Source organism: Nelumbo lutea, chromosome 2 (genome assembly GCF_056320005.1).
Source record: "Nelumbo lutea isolate HS-2025 chromosome 2, American lotus-T2T, whole genome shotgun sequence".
Lineage (NCBI taxonomy): Eukaryota > Viridiplantae > Streptophyta > Magnoliopsida > Proteales > Nelumbonaceae > Nelumbo > Nelumbo lutea.
Window position 1 is genome coordinate 52,075,884 of NC_142685.1, and position 25,836 is coordinate 52,101,719.

The 25,836-nt window shown below is 34.6% G+C and overlaps 1 protein-coding gene and 1 long non-coding RNA gene across 2 annotated transcripts; one reads left to right on the forward strand and one right to left on the reverse strand.

Annotated features, from left to right (window-relative positions):
• The first annotated feature begins 2,114 nt into the window (after positions 1–2,114).
• On the forward strand, positions 2,115–3,926 carry LOC148870660 (uncharacterized). Its single transcript, XR_016107300.1, has 2 exons — positions 2,115–2,590; positions 3,399–3,926. It is a non-coding gene; the product is annotated as an uncharacterized LOC148870660 (long non-coding RNA).
• Positions 3,927–13,934: 10,008 nt separating this feature from the next.
• On the reverse strand, positions 13,935–25,609 carry UPP (uracil phosphoribosyltransferase). The gene is made up of 12 exons (XM_088970210.1): positions 25,328–25,609; positions 25,063–25,155; positions 24,894–24,972; positions 24,363–24,421; positions 23,508–23,585; positions 23,092–23,173; positions 17,105–17,153; positions 16,910–16,971; positions 15,816–15,883; positions 14,478–14,533; positions 14,344–14,391; positions 13,935–14,230 (listed from the first exon to the last, which is right to left on the reverse strand). Exons 1-12 carry the CDS (start codon positions 25,463–25,465, stop codon positions 14,179–14,181), a joined length of 864 nt encoding a protein of 287 aa, XP_088826336.1. The 5' UTR covers positions 25,466–25,609; the 3' UTR covers positions 13,935–14,178.
• Between the last annotated feature and the right edge of the window lie 227 nt (positions 25,610–25,836).

Genomic DNA, 25,836 nt, shown 5'->3' on the forward strand with positions numbered 1-25,836 from the left:
TATATATATATATATATGATATTATTTAAAAGATATTTAAAATATTTTTATATTTTAATTTTTTTCTTAATTTAGGTCAATCTATTTTCTTAAATAATTTTAATTTAAAATTTTTGAAAATTCTGATCCCAATGACGAATCATCTCTATCGGAGACCTCTCCGGGGATGGAAGGTCAATTTCTTATTCCCAGCAGCGATTGAAGTCAGAAACGGGGATTAGTTTCAATGTCGGGTCGGATACGAGGATAGTATGGTCCCAGCCCCGAACCCACCCCGTTATCATTCTTACTCATCAAGAGGATAACGGATCAAATAAAACCCACCAATCCGCCTCATTGACCTTTAAAGTCAAAGGAATAACAAAAAGACGTCAAACGTACATAAACCGCCCAGGCTTCAAGATTTAGTCCGAGGTGTCCAGCTTTCGAATGAAAACACAGAAAAAAATCAAAAAAGAAATCCAAATTTGGGGCTTAGGTACTCGCAGCGAAACAGCACTCCGTCGAACTCCGAAAATACTCCAAATTTGCCAGAAACTATATAACAAGAAGGAACCAACTCTTCCCCCCACATATAACCTTGAAAGCAGAGCTCAAGAGAAGAAACAAACGTCTGAGGTTGTACAAGAAGATGAAAGCATCAGTTGTTGTTCCTGTTGCTTTTGCTTGCGCAGTTGTGGGTTTTATAGTGTTGTTTCTGTTACTTGCACTCTGCAGCAAACAACGTGAGAAGAGAAACAAAGCCCGTTCCCAACATCCTAAGTTTGCTGGAAGTGGAACCTCCACTTTTAGTCACCATCCTTGTGGTGATGTTGAACGTGGCGGAGGTGGTATGCTCATTATGGCAAACGCAGGCGCAGTTTTAGCGGCTATGGATAGTGTTTGTAATGGTGGTGGAGATGGTCCTGGTACCGATAGTTGTAGCGGTGCTGGTGGCGGCTATGGGGGTTGCGACAGTGGTTACAGCGGCGGAGTTGGTGGTGGTTGTGGAGGAGGAGGAGGAGGTAGTGGTGGTGGGTGGATGGAGCAGCGGAGGTGGTGATGCTGGTGCTGGTGTTAGTGGTGGCAATAGTAGTGGTTGTGGAGGTGGCAGCGGGGGTGGATGGAATAGTGGAGGTGGTGGTGGCGGCGGAGGAGGATGGAGCAGCGGTGGTGGTGATAGTGGAGGCGGCGGAGGATGGAGCAGCAGTGGTGGTGGTGATAGTGGAGGCGGAGGGGGATGGAGCAGCGGAGGTGGTTGTGACAGTGGTGGCGGTGGAGGTTGGAGTGGGGGTTTCTGATATCTTCTCATCATTCCCACCACTTCTTTGTGCCTCGGCCGTCTCTCATATGTAATAAGTTATAGTTCTGCCCCTTCATTGATCCATTTAAAATTGTTGAGTATAGCATTCTCGTGTAACGCTTTAATTTAATTTGATCAGAGTGATGTAACGGACAGACGGTGATTGTAGAAACGTGGGTCCTTCAATTTATTTGTAATTTTGTATTCTCATGGTTCATGTATATATATACACAAGTCCCGTTAATTAATCGTCATCATGTTTTCGTCACTGAAGAATCCTAATTAACATGATCTTGAGGAAATTATATTTATATATATTCGGTTAAACCTTATAGACCTCATCAGAGAAATGTATAAGCATTCAGAGAACAAATGAATCCTGCTTAAAGAATAAAACCATCCAGTCATCCACACTTCGATCGGTTTTCCCTTTTGTTTTACACCAGCACAATCACTCTCATTTGTATTTATGGCTGGTGTGGAGAGATAAACCCATTCATGAGTCGACCTTGGGTTGAGCTTTTGCTGGCCATGGTCTGATTCCGAAGAATTCACATTTGCTCTCTCGACTCCAAAGCTCAATTGAGGGCAGAGGTGGGACTAAAAAGCCAACTAATGGACAGCAGTGGAATCAATATTTTTTTTAAGTGGGACTAAAAACTAGTAAACATGGGTGAAAGTTCAACCATAAATACCATTACTCTATATATATAATTGGACCCGTACTACCCGTATTTGTCTAACCATGTACTTAGTAAAATTAAAGGACATGTTTGTAATTTTCATAATATCACTGAAGCTCTTTCTCCCTCACCCTATCAGTTTCTCTCTCAGAATTGAGAAAGAAGACCCGGCCTGTTTCCCACAACTCTGTTTCACTCAAGAAAGAAGACTTAGAATCTAATCCACTTCTATGAATTCATTTACCACTTCGCCCTAAATCTAATCCACTTTTGCATTTTTCACGAAGTCATCTCCCACTTCGCCCTAAATCTAATCAGCATTTTGCACGAATTCATCTCCCACTCCACCTTATATCTAATCCACTTCTGCTTTTAATGAATTCATCTCCCACAAACTCCAAAGAAAGAAGATCTTTATTCCCATAAACTCGAAGGTTCTTTGGTCACGATTGGAGAATTCAGTTATATTTGGAAATCTATATAAATGGAGGTTGGGATTCCCTTGGAGTATGCACAACTCCAACAGAGCAATCGTAGGAGTCATTATTCAAAGAGAAAAGCAACGAGAGGAGTGATTATTCGAATAGGAGAGCAACTTGACGAGAGCAACTGGGGAATCTATAAGGTAATGTTTACTATTAATGTCCTTAGTTTTCCATTGTGTCATTGGTTCATGTAATTACCCCTACAATTTCTTGATTGTACTGTGATGCATTTTAAATGTTTGTTTCAAACCATTCATTTTAAATGCTGCTTTGAAACCTTTCATTTTAAATGTACTATGATTCATTTTAAATGTTGGTTTCAATGTATTATGATTCATTTTAGGTGTTACAGCATTTAGATTTATCAAACAAATACATTAAGAGGTAACCCGTTTGCACACCTGGCTATATTCAGGCCTAGTTTGGTTCGTGGGAATAGGGATCAGGAACCATGTTATATAGAAATACAATACATTAATAACTTTGGTATTTATTAATGTATATTAATAAATTGGTTTGTGGGAATAGGCCCAGTTTGGTTCTTTAGTTATATAGAGAGGATGGAAATCAAATCTTGTGACAGATCCAATAATTGGATAAAAAACCACAATAATTAAAAAGTTGAGATGATTTGTTTTGGAGATGATACAGATCTTAATGAGGGAGTGATTATTCTAATCGTCCTCTGTTTTCAATGTTGCTATTTTTATGCTATTGCAATGTTTATAGTACTAAAAATTTTAATTCCCATATTTATTATCGTTTGGAGGTTATTTTACCTCCCAATAAAACCTTCCTAATCGTATCATCTGAATCCTGAATCTTTATGTTACTCAAAGATTTAGGATTGTCTGTACTACACGGTTTCGATATATTAATATAACCAAAACAGATAGTGTTAAAGAATTAATTTTCTTAGTCCCACCTTATTTTTTAGTTTTCATTTAGCACACAGATGGAAACATTAAACCAGACGAGTATCTCAATCAAGAACGTACTTAACGAGTTGTGCTCCAAATTGTGCATGTCCCGTCCCATATTCTTAGTTGAAGATGTGGAAAAGGATTTCGAAGATCTGTTCTTATAACAATTGGGGAGGACAATTGGAAATTTTATGAAAAGGGATCTACTTCTAAAAAGGAGACGGAGCAAGATGCTACTAGGAAGGCAGAGAAAAAAATAGTCGAATACTTCAACATGAAAATAGATAATGTGAACTATGAAGAGTTATAGTACTATATGCATAAGTGCTCAAATCTGGAAATGTACATTGATGATTTGAAATCGAGGCTATTGAAACTAAAAAAGAGTCTTACTCAGACTGGAATTGTGGGAAATGAATGCACTGATATGAAGAACCCGAGGAGGAAGAATATTTAGTTGGAGGGCATTAGTTTTTAGTGGTTTTTCTTGTGTTTGGTTTATTGATGATGTTAAAGTCAGTGATAGTTTTTAGTGAATGTTTTAAGTTTTATTAACAAGGTCACTCATGTTCTAAGATAATATATGATAGAATTCCATGTAAGAAGGTTGATCAGGTTATTTCTATTACTAACTTTGCCATGTCTGAGTCCATTATTTGTGATGATGAACAAAGTACATAATGATTTCATAAATTACTGAATGAAACATAAAAAAAAAAAAAATTGTATATTCCCCACCTGAAGTCTTAGTCTCATTTCAGTAAAGCATCATACTGAATGAAACATAAAAATATGGGATACGTACTTTAGATAACCTGTTCAAACAAGATTCTTTATTCTACCCGAAGCTTTAGATTTTCTTGGTCCAACTCAGAAATCAGATTATCAGACAACTTGGATTTCTCAATATACTTCTGACAATCAAACAAGATCTATTGTTTGCTGATTGCTCCAACCCTTGAGTTTCGGAAATTCCATTTTCTTCCTTATGGACCTTATCTCCAACATCATATGGACCTTATACAATTTTGCAATCCAAAATAAAATTTCCCCGTCATTGGCTGGTTTGGAGAGAAGATTGTTGTTGTACATCAGATGGTTCTTTTTTTTTCAATCCCTGTACCCCTCCCCCCAAATATTCATGGGATAAAGAAGGGAATGGAGTCTAAATTTTTGGTTGTCAATTGTAGGCATCACTAGAAATATCTTAATAGGGGTGGGGAGATTTTAGTTGATTCATTAAATTTCTTGGTTTTATTAATTCATCAGAGGAAAAATTATAAAGTCCAACCCTTTGGCATGTGTAAATGCCTTCTTGGTGCAACCTTTCCACTTCATCCAGCACTCAGGCAGATGATGTTACCAATCCAACCCATATGATCAGTTACTCCAGAAATGCCTTAGCTTTCTCACAGTCCCTTGTCCACAACATACCCATGTCTTTGCTGAAAATGGTCTATTACTTTTATGAATGAACAGCCATGGGTAGGTCAAAAGACAAATTGATTAAGTTAAAAGGAACATGCATCCCTCCCCATTCTTTCATAAAGATATCAAAAAGACAAGGAAGAGTTGAAAGTGATCATACCCTCCCCTGTTAACAGATGCATCAATTTGTCCACGCATTTTCCTTTAACCTTTCAGTAGCAGCAGACACATGCGCAAAAAACATTTGCTATATTCAGTTGAACCATAAACCAACACATCAACGTACTTTACAAACCTGAAATTATCCTCTGTAGTCAGGCCCATACACGGTCAGTAAACACCAACCTCGAGGTCCAAGGAATTTTAGTTCATTCTCAGCCACTATACATTCATAGCAAGCACAGAATCAAAGTTGTATACTTCTGAACCTCCTCTCATATTATCAGTTAATGCAGGAGAAATCCATTGGTTGAAACATATGAACAAAATAAATAAATATAAATTAAGAAAAGGAGCAGGTTTGTATCCTTTACTTGAAAGGGAGTGGGCAAAGGATTTCATAAATCACAAACAATGCCCCACTCTAACCTTGTAGCAAGAAGCACTGATTTTTTTTATTTTTTTGATAATTAGTAAGAAATTATTGTATTAATAGTCAATATTGCAGCCACAACATTGGCAAGAAGCACAATCCATGAAAAATTTCATGCTGGTTCAATCTGTCCTTCGACTGGGCCCGCCGAAGTTGCACCTATTTATCAAAATAAACCTTGTAGCAGCACTGAAATTACAAACAAATTCAAGGATCGTACCCCTCTAATGTTTTATGTCCCATTTCCAAGTTATGTATTTTGCACCCTGTACAAAATATTGCTTTTTGCAGGATGCTAAGTACTGCAAATCATTTTCACAATTTCATGGTAGCAGCACATTGAACCCCTATATCCCATCAAGAATAATAAATCCCAATCTCAATTCCCCTTGATCCTTCCTCATGCTTACTGTCTTCTAAAGTTTTAAAATTACCTTTTTTGAACTCCTTTGGCACCATAGAAAAATTTCCATTGTTTTCTCTAGCCTCTGTGCTATCAAGGATATAACTATAAGACCAAGAGGTAATAAATTGGTAGGTTTCTTGATTAGAGTTTATAAGAGTTATTTACCTCCTAGAAAAACATGATTTTTCATGAAAGTGTTCATTTTTTGGGAAAAAAAAAAACATCTATGTCCAGGTTTTATTATCATAATAAGGAGAATACTGATACAAGTTTTCTTGAAGAGGCCCAGTATAAATGACCCCTTGTTGCCCCTTGCTTGGCTAAATAATTTGCAACATCTTTGGCTGAACTCCCAACCCATTGTATTCTTACAGTTAAACCCCTTGTTAGCAATTTAAATTTTAAACCTCTATATTTTATACTTATAGCCAGCCCGATACCACTTTGGAGTCACCCTCAATTACCAATTGTGCCACTCCTAGCTGATTTGCAAACTATACACCTGAAAACTGGTTGTTAGAATTTTATCCAATCATGCAGTCCACACAAGGAATGCAACTTGAGATAGGGCTTATGATTTCGAAATAAAACATAATGGGAATGAGCCATCCCTTTCCTACCCCTATCAGACCTGAATATACAAAGGTTCTATTATCTTAACTGTCCATTAAGCACTACCAATATCAACTTGTAATTTTCTTTATGCAATGCTAGGTAAGAGTCTTGCAAATCTGAAAGCTTTGCCCGTAGACTCTCAATCACAGCTTTCAGGAATACCTCCTGGTGCTTCCTTGCCTTTATCTCCAGTTTCAACTTTCCATTCATCTCTAGGAGCTCATGTTTCTTATCTTCCAGCATAAATAGCTTCTCTTTTTTTTATTTTAAAATCCAGTTCAAGAACAGTCTTTTCTAAGCCAATATCTGCTACATCTAATCCCAGTTGCCCCAGCACAGTTACTCGAACTGATTTTTCAAATAGAAGTTGTAGCTTCTTATCCTCAGTTTGCAGAAGAGTATACAATTGTTTTATATTTTTAACTTTTTAAATAATTAATAATTATTTATATTTTAGGTTCAACTATGATATGGGAAAGATATGATATCTGAAAATTTTTTGACCAATCAACTGGTATCATAAAATGTGGTAGCCAATCAGATGTTATTTATCAAAATTCATGGGTGGGTTTTGATTGGTCAAAACTCTTCCAATACCATATCTTTCCCACATCAGAGATTAATATTTTTTTTATAATACAAAATAATAATAATTAATTTCAGCTAGGGTTTGTTCATCAAACTGATGAGTTGTACCTTCTCATCCTCAGTTTGCATTCTCTCTCTCTCTCTCTCTCTCTCTCACACACACACACACACACACTCCCAATAACCTAAATAATATCCTTTCCTAAAATGTCACCTAACTATCCCCCACTTTCTCCTAAAGTATCTCTAATTCCTATTTATCACCTAAATTATCTCTAATTTAGTAGAGAGTTTCTCTCCTAAATCTCTCATTCCTATTCATCCTCTCCCCCACTTTTTATTTATATCCATCTAAAGAAAGTTTGAATTAAAAAATTTAAAAATGATTTATATATTTTAACAAAATTATATAATAACATTAAAATATTTATTAAAAATACAAAAAAAAAATTAATTATAATAGATTTAATAATATTCATATTATTAATAATTTTATATTTTTACAAAGTTCATCATGAAATTATGTACTAACAATATAAATTATGGTTTTCTGAATTAATAAAATTCAAATAACAAAAATTCTAAAATATTTTATATGTTCTATCAAATATTTAATATAACTAGATTTTAAATAGTTAAAAAAACGAAATTATGTAATAAATTTTAAAATTTATTAAAAGTGGAAAATAATTATAACATAATTAATATTCAAATCAATAATATTTTAATAGTTTACAAAGTTAATAACGAAATTATGTAATAATAGTAGAAATTATAATTTTATGGATTATTAAATTCAAGAAACAATTAATATTTTAAATTTTAAATAATGGTATTATTTAAATAACTAAAAATATTGTAAATAACTAATTTCATTTATATCAATTAATAATTGTAGAAAACAGCTTTAAAATTTTAATATTTATTGTATTTTATCTAATTACTTATTTTTTATGATAAATATATTTACAATAATTATGTATATAATCTATTTTTATTTTTTTATTTAACAAAAAAATTTCAATAATTATTGGAGATTAAACTACTATTACTTAACTTTTTAAGTTTAATTTGTTGTATTTTTGTTATAATTTATTGATTAATACTTATTAGGGATTAAGCTCATATTTGAGCTAATACTATTTATTGACTAATTTAATTATTTTTATTATTTATTGTATTTTTGTAATTATTGTTTTTATTGTTATTTATTGTATTTTCATTATCAATATATTTTCAATAATTATGTATTTTTTCTATAAATTTTTAATAACTACTGGAGATTAAACTATTGTTATTTTTTAGAGATTAGACTATTAACTTATCTGAAATTAAGTCTTTACCAGTTGGTTCGATTTAGTTGTAGGTTGTTTGGCCAATCAAATCGACCTGGTTAAGTTGGGGAGTTGGTCACCTGAAACAGATTGACCATTAGTGAAAACCGTCCAACTCGGATTCTATTAGTTTGGGTCAATTTTCAGTATGGTCGATCGATTCAAAAGATTTTAACTTAAAATATTAAATTTAAAATTTTAATTTAATTTAAAAAATTATAGTGGCTGGTTGGTAAGTTTCATTAGTTTGATGAACAATCCTAGCTAAAATTAATTATTGTTATTTTTGTGTTGTAAAAAAATTATTAAAAGTAGTATATAAAATATATGGGAAAATCTATGATGCAGGAAAGATATAGTATCAAAAAAGCTTTGACCAATCAAAATCCACCTATGAATTTTGATAAATAACATGTGGTTGGCTACCACGTTTATGATAAACACTAGTTAGTTGGTCAAAGATTTTTCAGATATCATATCTTTCCCATATCATAGTCAAACCAAAAATATAAATAATTATTAATTTTTTAAAAAGATAAAATATAAAACAATTGTGTACTTTTATGTGTTTCTATTGTTTAGCTTTTGATTAACAAATCAAGTGCATCACACAAGTCCTCACTAGTATATACATATACTAAAACACAAAAGCCTAAAAACTTTCTCCTTTTTTTTGAATTTTCTATTTTTTATTCCATGTCATTTTTAAACAACCAACAAGATTCCCTCCTTCCCCGTAAAAAATTACCTAAAATTTCTCTCTCTCTCTCTCTCTCTCTCTCTCTCTCACACACACACACACACACACACGTTCCCAATAACCTAAATAATACCATTTCCTAAAATTTCTCCTAAACTACCTCCCCCACTTTAACTAACTTATCTCTAATTCCTATTTATCCTCTCCCCCACTTTTTATCTATAGCTATCTAAAGAAATTTTGAATTAAAAAAGATTTAAATATTCTAGAAAAAACTATACAATAACTTTAAAATATTACTAACAAATAATTATAATATATTCAATAATATTTATATCATTAATAATTTTATATTTTAACAAAATTCATCACAAAATTACGTTAGTTTTGTGATGAATTTTGTTCAATTTAAATGTTATTCAAACAATAAAAATTTAACATTAAAAAATAAAATATTATTCAAATACTTCAACAACTTAATATCTTAAATAACAAAATATTAAAAATAGATAAATAATTATATAATAAAATATTTCATATTATGTAATAACTTTAAAATAAATAAAATTCAAATAACAAAAATTGTTAAATATTATATATTATTTAAATACTTAAATAACTAAATATTTTAACTAATGAAACATTTAACATGACTAGATTTTAAATAGTTAAAATAATGAAATTATGTAATAAATTTAAAAAATTCTTAAAACTAGAAAAATAAATATAACATAATAATCAAATTAATAATAATTTAATATTTTACAAAAATACATAATAATAGTATAAATCATAATTCTATGGATTATTAAATTCAATAAATAATTAATATTTAAATAATGATATTGTTTAAATAACTAAATAATATTATAAATAACTAATTTCACTTATATCAATTAATAATTCTAGAAAATAACTTTCAAAAAAAATAATATTTCTTAATAATAATTTTAAAATCTTAATCTATATTTATTATATATTTATATATGCTAATATTAATTTTTATTTTATTTTAAGTAATTATTTGTTGTTTTGTGATAAATATAATTTGAATAATTATGTATAAATATATTTTTTGTTTTTTTATTTAACAGAAAATTTTCAATAATTATTGGAAATTAAACTATTGTTATTTAACTTTTTAATTTTAATTTATTGTACTTATTGTATTTTTGTTATAATTTATTAAATAATATTTATTAGAGATTAAACTATTATTTAAGATTACACTATTTATTGACTAATTTAATATATTTTTTAGTATTTATTGCATTTTTGTAATTAGTGTATATATTATTTTTTCATTTTTAATATATTCTCAATAATTATGTATTTTCGTTATAAATTTTCAATAATTATTGGATATTAATCTATTGTTATTTATTAGAGATTAGACTACTAATTCAGTTGAAATTAGGAGTGTTCACGGGTTGGCTCGGTTCAGTTGTGGGTTGTTTGGCCAATCAAATCCGGCCAACTCGGGTTGTATCAATTTGGGTCAAATTTCGGTTCGGTTGGTCGATTCAAAAGATTTAAACTTAAAAATTTAAATTTAAAAAATGCAGTGGCCTTGTTAAAAAATTAAATTTTTTATTTTAAATATTTTAAACTAAGAAATATAGGAATTTTTCCACTTTCTCGTATTAAAAAAATTATATTAAAAATATAAAATAGTAATGTATATTTCTATGGTTGGGGCGTTCAATTTTGGTCAATTTTCAAATGGCCAAAGAGAAACTGATCCAACCTGGTCAGGTTGGGAAATTGTTGAACCAAAGTAGATAAAAAATACTAGAAAACAAACCAACTTGAGTCGAGTTGGTTTAATTGGTCGATTTCATCAATTTGATGAACAACCCTAGCTGAAATTAATTGTTATTATTATTATTATTGTTGTTGTTGTTGTTGTTGTTGTTGTTGTTGTTGTTGTTGTTGTGGGAAAGATATGGTACCGAAAGAGGTTTGACTAATCAAAATCCACCCATGAATTTTGATAAATAACATCTGATTGGCTACCATGTTTTATGATATCAGTTGATTGGTCAAAAACTTTTCAGATATCATATCTTTCCCATATCATAGTTGAACCCAAAATATAAATAATTATTAATTATTTAAAAAGTTAAAAATATAAAACAATTGTATACTTTTATGTGTTTCTATTATTTAGCTTTCAGTTAATAAATCCTGTGCATCGCACGAGTCCTAGCTAGTATTAACAATATAAGTGGGTATTGCAGGGAACGTTGTAGTCTTAGGGGAGCAAGACTCCTCTCGGATCCCCTAGCTATGCCCCTTTGTGTTGAGCAAAATGATTGGTCCAATAGCCCGTAAAACAACTATCAAATTCAACAAATCTTTCCTCTCCTTAGGACAGGTCAAATTCCATATACAATCAGGTTTCAACAACTTTTGGCTTTTCTTATGAGCTATGCTTAGATATGGCCTAAGCCTCACTTATAGTCACCTCTATGATCCTTACAGGTATTGAGCCAAATATTTGGCTATTCAAACTTAGCTTGCTTATAAACTATCAGGTTTTAGTTCGAGCTCGATTTGAATTAGAGAATTGGCTCGAGTCAAAAGCTTGAAAGTTCAGGCTTTACTTGGCTCAAGCTCGGCTACCTTTGATTATAGGTTCCCCTCAGTTGTTGAAGTGTCGAGCTAAGGTCTCCCAAGCAGTTGAGGTGCTGAGCCGAAGTCTCCCTCGGTTGATGAAGTACCGAGCTGAGGTCTCCCTCAGTTGACGAGGTACCGAACCGATGTCTCCCTCAGTAGCCAAGGTGATACCCTGTGTACATATATACTCAATTAGGCTCGCGAGACTCACGAGTCAAGCTTTATTAATCTCGAGCGCAGCTCGATTAGCATGAGCCTATATATTAGTCTTGACTTATGATCAAAGCTCGATTTAGACTGAGCCGAGCCGAGCTGGCCACCCCTAGTGAAGTTGAAGCCATTATGTTAGTTTTCCTTTCTATGTTCAACTTCAACCTCCATAAGCTCTATTTGTTTGTAGTGAAATCTAAACCATATATAAATTTTGCGACTGTTTCAATTTTGCATCATGATCTACACTCCTATCTTATTTAAATTTTGTACTCTTTTGTTTCGTTTGCATTAATTGGTAGTATAAAATTTGCATGGCTAAAACTATGAAAATTTTAAACCACCTTGCTCCTTGACTCTTACCTCAATTCTTTCTCATAGAAAGTAGAGATCACATTATTGTGATTCCTAGTTCCTACCTCACTCCCAAACAAATAAGCTTCCTCCTACGGTAGGGATTACATCATTTTACTTCCTATTGTATTTCTCACAAATAAATAAAATAAAGGTCAAGTTTGAGAGTGCTTAAAAATAAATGTTTATTCAAATAAAGACTTATTTTGAGCTAGGATCACATCAATAAGCATTTATTTGTATTTGAAAAATAAGCCTGAATAATCACTTATTCTTTTAGTTTCAAGAATAAGTGTTTATTCAACAAGCCCAAATTTTACACTTATTGTTAAGCACTTATTTCCTTTTTGACCTGCTTGACCCAATACAAAATACCTATACTACCCCTATTTGAAATAAGTAATTTTTCATCAAATTCTGACGAGTGTTCATTAAAAATAAACAGTTTTTTTAAGCATTTATTTTTCAAATAAACACAAACTCCACCAAAGTCAAATCTAAAACAAAATAAATAAACCTTTGCATTCCATCCTATGGGGCCCGCCGGGCCATTTGCGTTGAGTTCTGCAACTTTTTCGTAGATATTTAAATAAACCGAAGTCTTATATTCAAAGTGTGTTCAAAATTTTAGACCCAATAGCGTGTCCACGCCTCCACGGGACGCCGGAATCGTAGAACAGAGGTTCATTGACCCAGTCACAGATTGGATCAAATGGAGATTTAACTGATTTCAAAGTGAAGACGGACCGAACAACTAGTTTCCGTGGAAAGCACACTGTCATCCCTTGTTCCTCGTTGCTCTCTCGAAAATTTCTAAAAAATTTTAAGAACCATCCGAGGAATTTAAAAAAGTCAATAAAAAACTGAATAAAAATATCTCCTTGATGTTTCACAGTATTGACATTAGAGATGATGTTATCAGTATAGCTCTAAAGAAGAAGATACCAACTAGCGGTGAGAAATTTGGTTTTAATCTGTGTAGTAGCACGCGAGTGAGATTGAAGTAATGGCGAGTTGGGTGGCTTTTATCGGGTTAATAGCCTATGGTTGCATTGTCTTGGTAGCTGGATCGTTGATTTTGTTCTTTTGTATCCGTAGCAGAGCAAAGAAGAGAGAGCAAACTTGGGCAGCATTCTTACCCTCGAAACGAACGTAGTGGGGGTACTGGGAGTGGTAGCGTCAAAGACGGTGGCATGGTCTTCATGGTGGGCGCTGGTGCAACTTTAGCTGCTACTGCTGATGTTGCTTGCACCGGTATAGGTGGTGATGGTGGTGGTGGCACCGATACTGGAGGCTGTGGCGGTGGCGGTGGCGGTGGTTCTCTTTTTAGGCACTTCAACTTCAATCAAGTTTAGAACTTATGAGAAGATTTACAAACCGTCGGGAAGGGAGCTCATACTACCTGAAACGCCAGGAACATCTAGAAGGGAGATATTAAGTAATAGCCAATCTGGAAGAAGCTGTAAAGCCACTCGCTCATTCTAACTCTTTGGGACCAAAAAATCACTCTTAGGAATTGATTTTCTGGAGTTAGATCTTCAAATAGTGATTTTTGGGAGCAGAATTTTAACCAAACAAACATAGAATCAGGCAATTAGAAGATTGGATCAAACATCACTAATTGCAGAACCATGCAGACGGGCTTCTAATTGTAATTAGAAAAAGAAGCCCGGATGCTTGTGTGGCATTTTCTCTTGTTACTTGTGAACCCAGTATTTGTACAATATCACAGTGAACATGCTTTCTGGGTAAATCTATAAAGCGTGTAGGCTAATGAAGCTCTACTAGTAACATAAATAGCAAATTAAGCATCTAATTGAAAAAAAAAACGCATAAATGGAAGCTTAAGCATCTAATTAAAAAAAAAATACAAGGTCATCACACCATGAGTCATTCAAAATGTCAAAACTGTGATAACTGAAAAGTAGGACAAATCACCAGAGCAGAGAATACTTGCATTCATGTACCAAAGCTACGATCTCCTGCATCCCCTAATCCAGGGATTATGAACCTGAAAATGCACAATCCATCAGTACAAAATGAAAGACAGACTAAACACGTAGAGGTAGTGCATTGTGCTCATGCACCCAATCTGATTCTGGTAAGCAAAGCAGCAGGACCTACCCCTTATCATTCACAGTGGGGTCAATTATGCCAGTATACACATGAAGCCTGAAAAATCCAAAACCAACCATTTTATAATCTGTACAACAGGAAGTTGCTAATTTTATATAATATCCAAATAGACATCACTCTACCCGGGGAATTTCTCACTTAGCTTCTGAAGAGCTGGGGGAGCAGCTACAGCAGATATCTGCAACATACAAGATTTAATCGGGCATATAGATCTAGGAAAATAGAACAAAGTAAAGATATAGACAACCAAATTAGATTAACAGGCTAACAGCAAGACTGCAGAAAGAATTTTCACTTAATTTGTTCTTTCTCTTTATGTGCTTTTGTTTATGAAGACCGACTTAAAATTTTCAATCATGAAAATGGTGAGTGGACCCAACTATTGAATTGGAGTTTGTCACCATAATAACAGCCACTTTAGCAGTTGGTTATAACCTTCATTTTATTTATATATTGACCAGATTATAAACTTTATTTTGTTATTAAATATTTAAATACAATACATTCAGTATAATTTATTTGAGAACAAAGGTTTCAGAAAAATGTAGTATTTAAATCTTAAGGTAGCTTGACAATGCAGTTGCAATTTTATTGAGGACTATAATTTGTAGCATAATGTGATTTCTATTGACCCATGTAAGAAGCCTAGGAACCAGAGGCCGTTCCAGTTTTTCCCATATTTCTAGAAAACCGGTCAAATAGACCAAGAGTTGTTGAAAACTGGTCAGCTGCCTGGGTCACTAAATCGTTACAAACTTCAAAATGCCAATAGGAAGATTTGAATAAGACTTGAACCCTGGGCTGTTGTATCAAAAAGCAGCTAACTTAACCATCTGGCCACCTTACACACGTGATATAAATCACAAAATTTATTATCTATGTTATTTATATGACTCATGATCAACCCGTGACCCAGCAAGCTTTCGGGTTCTTATGTCCCATCCAAGTCTTACAACATTGCTATTGCCGGTTACATTAGATAGCATACCAGCAATGATAATTTAAACCTCGTGCTGAACCTGAAAAGGTTTGAATTTCAGCACACCACGAGTGCTTCCAATGATGCATGATTTATCCCTAGATTATGAAGCAATAGACTAATTTTTCTAGGTTTAAAAGAGAAGGTGAACTATAAAGTGCCTGTTTGGATGTCATCTGATCAACTAATAGAAATCTTTGCCTGCCAGGCACAAAAGTGGGGCCTAAGAAAAAAAAAAAAAAAAAGCTAGAACAATTTCCCCAATTTGTGTTGAGCTTTCAAAATTGTTTTCCAAAAAGGGAAAAAAGGTCCTCAGTGTCCTCTTCAAATGTGTCGATGACTGGTATTGTGGCATAGCTGCTTCAGTTTGCAAACAAGGATTTAGGACCTATAATACTTAATCTTGCAGAAATAAACAAGAACTTGCATTTTGGCCATGTGTATAGTTAAAAAGATAAAATAGCCAAGAAAAATTATTTACCACTTTTATTTGCTTGTTGTCCACTCCTCGCTCCTTCAACAAGTCAATTGCTGCAACTATTGTGCCACCTTAATTCATTTCCACAAGACATAGGAAAAAGCAATTTAGTCATATTCTTTTGACTACAGTTTCAGTTGTTAGAATTAAATGCAAGGGCCTATATAAGCAATGACAATGTTTTTCTCTCCTTTTTGAAATTACTATTCAAAAGAAAACAGTGTCTATAACATGTACACCAATCTATAAACAGCCTATACAGATCTGTTAACAGGCTATTAACAAGAGAGCAGAAATGCCCTTGTCAAAAAACAGACCATATAAGCATGACAATATTAATATTAGTGATGTATCAATAATGCAAATAAAGCTAGAAAGCTTGCACAAGCTCAACATTTTTTTATTAGCAATAAAGATTGATTCATTAATTAAAAATATGTGGGATTAAGTACAGTCTGATGACCCAAATGTCATCCCCAAGAACTACAACCAAAGTTACAAAGAGGCCCAATATAGATGCTGCTGCCTTTCAGCCCCTTGTTTGGCTAATGTATCTGCTAACCCATTTGCAGCACTCCTGATCCACCTGAAATCAGCATTTATATCCTTTGGTAATCTTTCCACTTCCCTGAAGATATGTTTGAGGGTCCATGGGATATGTCTGTTACATCTTGCCCATCCTCAACAATTTTATAAAAAAGGTGACCATCAACAAATAAAATGGCTGAATTTGACCATATTTTAGCTTACATTATTGGAAATTGGGAATTGAACGCCAACTCCATCTGCCTCCATTCTTCCATTGCATATTACAATGACACCCCAAACACAAAAAATAAGTGCAATTATCATATGCTTTTTAGCTGGGAAGGAAAGAGGCTCGTTAATTGTCTTGAATTACAAAAAACATGATTCAGTAGCACCATATCAGCAGTATGAAGCAGATGGCAGAGTCATGAGACAAGATATATCTATTTTTCTTATATAAACAGCAATTGCACATCAAAAATTCATACAAAAAAAGCCACTATACTCGGATAACAAACAGCAAAAAAAGGAGGTAAGCTAGATAAATATCATTCAGAAAATATATATACCTGTTGCCAGCATTGGATCTACAACAAGAACACGAGATCCTTCAGGAATTTTGTCAGGCAACCTACAAGATTTATTCCATAATGTGTGGAAGCAAGAAAAAGCATGTCATTTCAGTGGGAAAAAACAGTGATAAAAGACCATTACAAATAGCCATAGGCAATCAATGGACCAATAAACAAGGAAAAGTCTCTTACTTGTTCAGATATATAGATGGCTGAAGTGTTTCTTCATTTCTGCTAATGCCTAAATTTGCAAATGAAAAAAGAGGAAACACATTATGAACTAGTAGATCTAACCAATTAAATAAGTTTTTTTATGAAAATGCATCATCCCAAGCTTTGTCCCAACTATATAGGGGTCAGCTTCTCTAAAGTATAAGCAATATTTTTTCTCTCTTCTCCTGATATATGATAGACATGTATTCTTGTAAGAGAAAGCATTGCATATACCTATATAGGGGTCAACTATACAGGGGTCAGCTTCTCTAAAGCATATGCAATCTTTTTTCTCTCTTCTCCTGATCTATGATAAACATGTAATTTTGTAAGAGAAAGCATTGCATGTACCTACATTAGATAGAGTATCCAGATCAGATGTGTGCATATTCTTGGTTTAGGGGTAGTTTACTAAGCCCCTCCCCCCCCCCCTAAAAAAAATAAATAAATAATAAAAATAATACCATTTTGTGGAGGTGAGGGAAGAAAATCATGGTTTAAATGGTACAACTAAAATAATCATCAGTTTAAAACTACAAGATTCCTTCCTGCTCTAACAAAGAGAGGAAGAACCAGAAGCAAATACAAGCATCATAAAGAGGGCTGAAAGCAAAAGAGCCACAAGCAGATTGACAGTTGTTACAGACTGTATAATTAAAATAGGAAGATGTTACAGACTGTATAATTAAAATAGGAAGTAAATACTAGGGAGATATGATGTTATAGACTGTATAATTAAAATAGGAAGTAAATACTAGGGAGATATGATTTACCTTGATTGTATGACTGATTTGTAGGAATTTGATTAGTCTTCTTTCCTAATATATTCTTTCCTAACATAGAATTTGTAACTTGTATATATACATACGAGATTGATGAATAATACAACAAATTCTTCTTCTTCCTCTGTTTACTCTTATTTTACAAGGTATCAGAGCATCTAGTCTCTGCCTGCCCTTTTGTTTTTTTTTTTTAAGTAAACAGTAGGTAGAGGAAAATTTCTGGGTGTTTCGGGTCACCTCCTTGGAGCAGTCAGAGCATCTAGTTTCTGCAAAGTCCAGCAGTCAGCAGCCCTGCGCGTGTCTCACGCACCGCCTGAAGATTCTGCCACAGTCACAAGCGCCGGCACGAGGAGGCGCATCTGTCGCTGGAAAATTTTTTCGGTCGTTGTCTTTTGGCTCGCCTCGTCTTGTATAGCACATATTTGTGCTTTGTTACATGCTTATCCATTCCGGTGTTTTCAACAGGTGTGCTCTGTTGATTTTCAGTGTTCAAAATATTCTGTTTATTTGAATTTTGAGATTATGGCAGACAAGAAATCAGTAGTTATGTCGGATGTTGTTCTAGTGATGTCAAAAATAACAGAGCATAAACTTAATGGCTCTAATTATCTGGATTGGAGTAAAACTGTTCAACTATATTTGTTGAGTATTGCTATGGATAACCATTTGACTGATGACCCTCCTAATGATGACTCAAGAAAGTCTTGGTTGAGGGAGGATGCCCGTTTGTTCTTGCAGATACGCAACTCCATTGAAAGTGAGGTGGTTGGTTTAGTCACTCACTGTGGATTTGAAAAAGAATTAATGAACTATCTAGAGTTCTTGTACTCCGGAAAGGGGAATATTTCCCGCATTTATGATGTGTGCAAAGCCTTTTACAGGGCGGACAAAGGCAATAGATCTCTTACAAGCTATTTCATGGATTTCAAGAAAACATATGAAGAACTTAATATGTTGCTTCCGTTTAGTACTGATGTGACTGTTCAACAAGCTTAGCGAAAAAAGATGGCTGTTATGAGTTTTTTAGCTGGCCTACCTTCTGAATTTGAGACTGCTAAATCTCAGACTTTCCAGTTCAGAGATCTCTTCTCTACAAGATGCTTTCAGTAGGGTCCTTCGTACAAAATGTTCTCCACCTGTTCAGCCTAGTAGTGCCCTTGTCAGCCGCAATAATACATCTGAATCAGGAAGCCAACAATACAGGAGTGGTAGTGGTAGGTCAAGTAACTATGACAGGAATACTAATACTCGTGGACAGGAGTTAGGAGAGATAGTGTGTCATTACTGTCATAAGCCAGGGCATATGAAGTGGGATTGCAGGAAGTTGCAGAATAAGAAAACTCAGTTAGCCCATATTGCATCCACCACAGATACTTCTGAGAAGTCTGTTATGATATCTACAGATGAATATGCCAAATTTGCTCAGTACCAAGAATCATTGAAACCTCAATCTACTCCTGTTACTGCCATCGTCGAGTCAGGTAAACCCAATACATGTCTTGTTTCCTCCTCTTCAAAATGGGTCATTGATTCTGGAGCTACAAATCATATGACAAGTAATTCAAGTCTGTTTTCTACCTTTCAGTCACATAAATCTACCTCTCCCGTTACTTTAGCAGATGGGTCAACATCTTGTGTTATTGGGTCTGGCATAATTAGTCCAACACCATCACTTCCTTTGTCATCTGTTCTTAGTTTACCTCAGTTATCATTTAATTTAATTTCTGTTAGCAAACTCACTCGTACCCTTAATTGATGTGTCTCATTTTTTCCTGATTATTGTTTATTTCAGGATCTTACGACAAAGAAGATTATTGGTAAGGGACATGAGTCTGGAGGTCTCTACATCCTTGATACACAAGTTCCAAGATCCATAGCCTGTTCTGGAGTTGTAACCCCTTTTGAAGCACATTGTTGGTTGGGCCACCCCTCTCTCCATGTGTTAAAGCAAATTTGTCCTCAATTTCAAAGTTTGTCGTCATTAAATTGTGAGTCTTGTCAGTTTGCTAAACACCATCGTCTTAGTTCGAGTCCTAGAGTCAATAAACGAGCTAGTGCTCCTTTTGAATTAGTCCATTCAGATGTTTGGGGTTCGTGTCCAGTTGAGTCCAAAACTGGGTTTAAGTATTTTGTTACTTTTGTTGATGATTACTCTCGTATGACATGGGTATATTTAATGAAAAATCGTTCTGAGGTGTTTTTTGATTTTTTCTGCTTTTTGTGCTGAAGTTAAAACTCAATTTAATGTTTCTGTACAAATATTGAGAAGTGATAATGCTAAGGAGTACTTGTCAGAATCCTTTCAAACTTACATGCTTCAGCATGGCATTCTTCATCAAACTTCTTGTGTAGATATACCATCTCAAAATGGGGTTGCTGAACGGAAAAATAAACACCTTCTTGAAACTGCAAGAGCTTTGTTATTTCAAATGAAGGTTCCTAAACCTTTCTGGGCTGATGTAGTTTCCACAGCATGTTTTTTGATTAACCGTATGTCTTCATCTATCCTTCAAGGTAAGACTCCTTATCATGTTCTGTTTCCAAATAAAACACTATTTCCTATTGAGCCTAGGGTATTTGGGTGTACATGCTTTGTTCGGGATGTTCGTCCTCAGGTTACCAAACTAGATCCAAAATCTTTGAAGTGTGTTTTTCTTGGGTATTCTCGTGTTCAAAAAGGGTATAGATGTTATTGTCCTACTCTTCACAGATATCTTGTGTCAGGTGATGTTAATTTCCTAGAAGATACACCTTTCTTTCCATCTACTCCTCATTCAAGTCAGGGGGAGGATGATGATTTGTTAATCTATATTGTCACATCATCCGGTTCACATCCTATTGAATCTGCTCCTGCCAGGTCTAAGCCACCTATAGTACAGGTTTATTCTCGGCGACCAACCCCTCCGGATCCATGTCCTGCACCAGCTCCTTCGTCGGCAGATCTAGTCTCAACTGATCATGTTCCTTCGTCATCAGAACCAATCTCTAATGATGATCTTCCTATTGCTCTTCGTAAAGGTAAGCGTAAGTGTACTTATCCAGTATCTTCATTTGTGTCTTATAATCATTTGTCGTCCTCTTCTTGTTCTTTTATTGCATCTCTTGATTCTATCTCTGTTCCTAAGACTGTTAAAGAAGCCCTTTCTCACCCTGGATGGTGTAATGCTATGATTGAGGAGATGAATGCTTTGAGGACAATGGTACTTGGACCTTGGTAAATTTACCTGCAAATAAGAAGGCTATTGGATGTAAATGGGTGTTTACAGTTAAAGTCAATCCTGATGGGTCCATTGCCCGATGGAAAGCCCGTCTTGTTGCTAAAGGATATGCTCAGACTTATGGAGTGGATTATTCTGATACATTTTCTCCTGTTGCTAAACTTACTTCTGTCAGGTTGTTTATTTCTATGGCAGCTACTTATAATTGGCCCCTTCATCAGTTAGACATCAAGAATGCTTTTCTTCATGGGGATCTTCAAGAGGAAGTTTATGTGGAGCAACCGCCTGGCTTTGTTGCTCAGGGGGAGTATGGGAAAGTTTGCTATCTTCATAAGTCTTTGTACGGGTTGAAGCAGAGTTCTCGCGCCTGGTTTGGAAAGTTTAGTCAGGCAGTCGAGAATTTTGGTATGAAGAAAAGTAAGTCTGATCATTCTGTTTTCTTCAAGCACTATGTTGCCGGCATCATTTTGTTAGTTGTGTATATGGATGATATTGTCATTACAGGGAGTGATACTACAGGGATTTCATCCCTTAAATCCTTTCTCCACACTCGGTTTCATACCAAAGATTTGGGAATGTTGAAATACTTCTTGGGTGTTGAGGTAACAAGAAGCAAGAAGGGAATATTCTTATCTCAAAGGAAATATGTACTTGACTTGTTGTCTGAGACGGGAAAGTTGGGAGCTAAGCCATGTAGCACTCCAATGGTTCCTAACTTGCAGCTCACAAAAGATGGTGAGTTATTTGAATTATCTTACTGTAACTCGTCCAGATATTGCATATTCAGTTAGTGTGGCGAGTCAGTACATGTCCTCTCCAACAGTTAATCACTGGACAACTGTAGAACAAATTTTGTGCTACTTAAAAGGAGCACCTGGGTGAGGAATTTTGTATGGCAATCATGGTCATACTAGAATTCAATGTTTTTCAGATGCTGACTGGGCAGGATCCAAGGAAGATCGAAGGTCTACTTCAGGCTATTGTGTATTTGTTGGAGGGAATCTAGTTTCATGGAAAAGCAAGAAGCAGAATGTTGTCTCACGTTCGAGTGCAGAATCGGAATATAGAGCTATGGCCAAGTCTATGTGTGAAATAATGTGGATATATCAGCTTCTGACTGAAGTAGGTCTTAAAACTTCAGTACCAACCAAGTCGTGGTGTGATAACCAAGCTGCTCTTCATGAACGAACTAAGCATATCGAGATTGATTGTCATTTCGTTCGTGAAAAGATTCAACAAGGTTTGATTTCCACAGGTTATGTGAAAACAGGAGAACAACTGGGAGATATCTTCACGAAGGCTCTTAATGGGGTTAGGGTTGATTATCTTTGTAACAAGCTGGGCATGATTAATATCTATGCTCCAGCTTGAGGGGGAGTGTTACAGACTGTATAATTAAAATAGGAAGATGTTACAGACTGTATAATTAAAATAGGAAGTAAATACTAGGGAGATATGATGTTACAGACTGTATAATTAAAATAGGAAGTAAATACTAGGGAGATATGATTTACCTTGATTGTAGGACTGATTTGTAGGAATTTGATTAGTCCTCTTTCCTAACATAGAATTTGTAACTTGTATATATACATACGAGATTGATGAATAATACAACAAATTCTTCTTCTTCCTCTGTTTACTCTTATTTTACAACAGTATAGGACCATTATAAGCCCACTTTTATCTAAAGCTTTGCTCTAGTCAATGGTGATATGATAGTCTAACCAGACCACATAAAAATAAGTATTTCTCCCAGTAAGATCTAATCATAATTCAGAGGTATCAAATTCCAGACTTGACTCCAGTAATAACAACCTGTTAAAAAATCTTGATCCAATGCTTATATCAGCCTGAGCAACAACACTATGACTATAACAATTTCATCATAGAAGATTAATGGATGTCATAATGCTTAACAAATAAAAATTGCCACCCCTTCCATATCTATATATGAAAATTTTCTTACCTAGATGATAGGTCTTTGTTGCTGGCAGGACTGACGATGCATGCTCCACAAGAGCAAGGCCAGCTCTTAGTATGGGAACAATCTGAGTAAAAAAAGAATCATGTCTCACTCGGTAGTCCAATATAAGAACTCCATACAATCAAAAAAATAGAAAAAGCAAATGAAATAATCATAAAGTTCACTTTCATAAGCAAATCAAAGAAAGCTATAAAACCAAATCAAAATTATTCAATACATATAACAGAATACATACATGTAATGAATTTTACATATTCTGGAAAATCTAAACCATACTCTAGAAAATTAATAGAACACACATATGAACACAGAATCAATAGAACACATATTTTAACAATAGAAAAGAAAGGCTAGTAGACACCAACAACAAGAAAAAGAGAATACTATTGAACACTAACCGTCACAGGCTCCCTTGGATCAATAAATTCAACAGAAGCAACACCCATTGGCGACTGAATCTCTCCAGTGACAGTAGGCTGCCAGAAACCATACCAGATAATCGCAAGTGGAACTGTTAGTACATAAATGTGGAAGAGTGATGGGAATGAAAACATGTGTACAAGCTAAGCACATAAGTTTCTACTGCAATATGTATCAAATTTGATATACATTTTCAATGATCAAATCTTCATATAGAGTACATGTAACACTGTTAGAGTGAAAGCCAACACAGAACCATGTCTGCAATAGGCATTTACCACCAAAATTTGTCCATGTGCAGCTATACTTCAAATGGGGAATCAATTCAAGTAGCTCCAATTTTGCCACTATGTGCAATGTATCAAGAGGCACCTTGAGTAAATATTTCCATTTCTCTGAATTGTACTTTGGAGAAGGCACATAATAAGTGTAATGTGTACAGATTACAGAATTTGCAAAAGGGAAGATGTTGTTACTTTCTAGCATCCAGCGGCTCTATAGAGAACCTCTGTGTGTGTATGTGTGTGGCAGTCTTAAGGTTAAATTTCGGACTTTCTTCTGGAGATCTTTCTTCCTGTTCTGTCCCTGTTTTTCGGTTTTTCCTCTCCATATAAGCACTACAACCATAAATATTTTTCTACACACTAGAGTGACTAGACAATACTGTTTGGTTAAGCTTAGATAATATGGGTGTGAAATTAATGCATACATTTTGCATTATAACATGCATCTACACTATTGTGAACTACTATTTGATGCAAAAATTAACACAATACAGGAATTAACAGTACTCAATATGCAATAGTATGCACCAAATGCAAAAAAGACCTCACCAACCAATCTCTTGATGCTTCATATATAAGTAACCTCCCCAGCTCTCCCATAGCATTCTCTACAACAACAGAATCCACATTGAAACTAAGAACAACTCATGCTCATATGTTGAATCAAAATCTAAAAGAAGAACAGAGGGATCATAAAAAATAGGTAAGTTCTTAGCATCAGTGTCACTTGTATAGACAGGTCTTACAGTATTTATATTCTCTATTTTCTTTTTGGGTCCGTTTTACAGTTATAAGAAGTGAAGTATGTATGATAAACAATAGATCCCAGCGTGTTCTCCGCAACAGCATAAGCCATCAAATAAGCAGTCCACAATTAAATGTTCTTGAACAGCCAAGTTCATAAAAGACAAAAAATAAGAGGTAAGATTTCGACTTTCATCCTTGAAATTATTAGTTCTTCACTGGAAATATTAGGTCCTACACACTAAAACGCTAGATATAAAATTAAGTAATTAATTAGTTATACTATAAATATACAATTAAGAAGAAATTTATAGCCCGAACTCAAAAGTTACATACTGAAGATGGGGCAAGGAGTCTGTTCATTTCTGAGGACTGAAATCCAGTGCTTTATCAACGGGTGCGGCGGAACAAAGACCTGTACATCCGATTAAAAGATGTAAAGGAAATAGAAAGAGAAAGAAGATTGATTTTACGTATCAGAAACAAATGATGTTTATGATCAAACCAGCATTCTATCGTCAGAAACCGGTCTCTTTTCCGTCGCCGTCTGAGATTTCACGACAAGAAGGGCACCTCTCCTTCTGTTAGAGCAAGAAACCTGTGGCGATGGCAACAGAAAGTTTTGCAAAAGCCCATAGAGAGATGGAGAAAATTGGGGTCACTACATTTATAATTTATAAAGTAAAATAAAAAGGTATCGACAAGCACAGATATTTAGAACTTAATTAATAAGGAAAAAAAATGAGTTGCAGAGAAAGTTCTACTTCTACCTTTGGTGAATGGAAAGTGGAAGGAGAGTGAAGGAGAATGTTATTATTGTATACACATGCATTTTGGCGGGAATGCACCGCCGGAAAACATGGCGAATTAAGAGGAGTTCGTATCGGTGAGTTAATTCGGCACGCCATTCGACTGAGGAAAGATAGACTCTACATCGACATAGAGGAGGGAGAGAGAGAGAGAGAGTAATGGATTGTGCCGATCTCGTCTCAGGACTTTCTTTTTGGCTTGGATTTTGAGTTTCGGAGAGTATTCGCAATCGGTGTCGGATCAAGATCAAGCCGTTGGAAAGTTACCAAGAACCCTCTGATTGTTCATAAAATTACGAAAACGACCCTGAAGATATCTCGTTTGGTGTTAGACTCTAGGTCGACACGGCCCTGGATGGACCATTTTGTGGACCGGACCGGCAACAGAAATTACAAAATTGGACTACCGTGGTCGCGAGATTAGCCATAATACGCCTCCTTCGTGTCATCGGATGCAAACGGTGTACTTT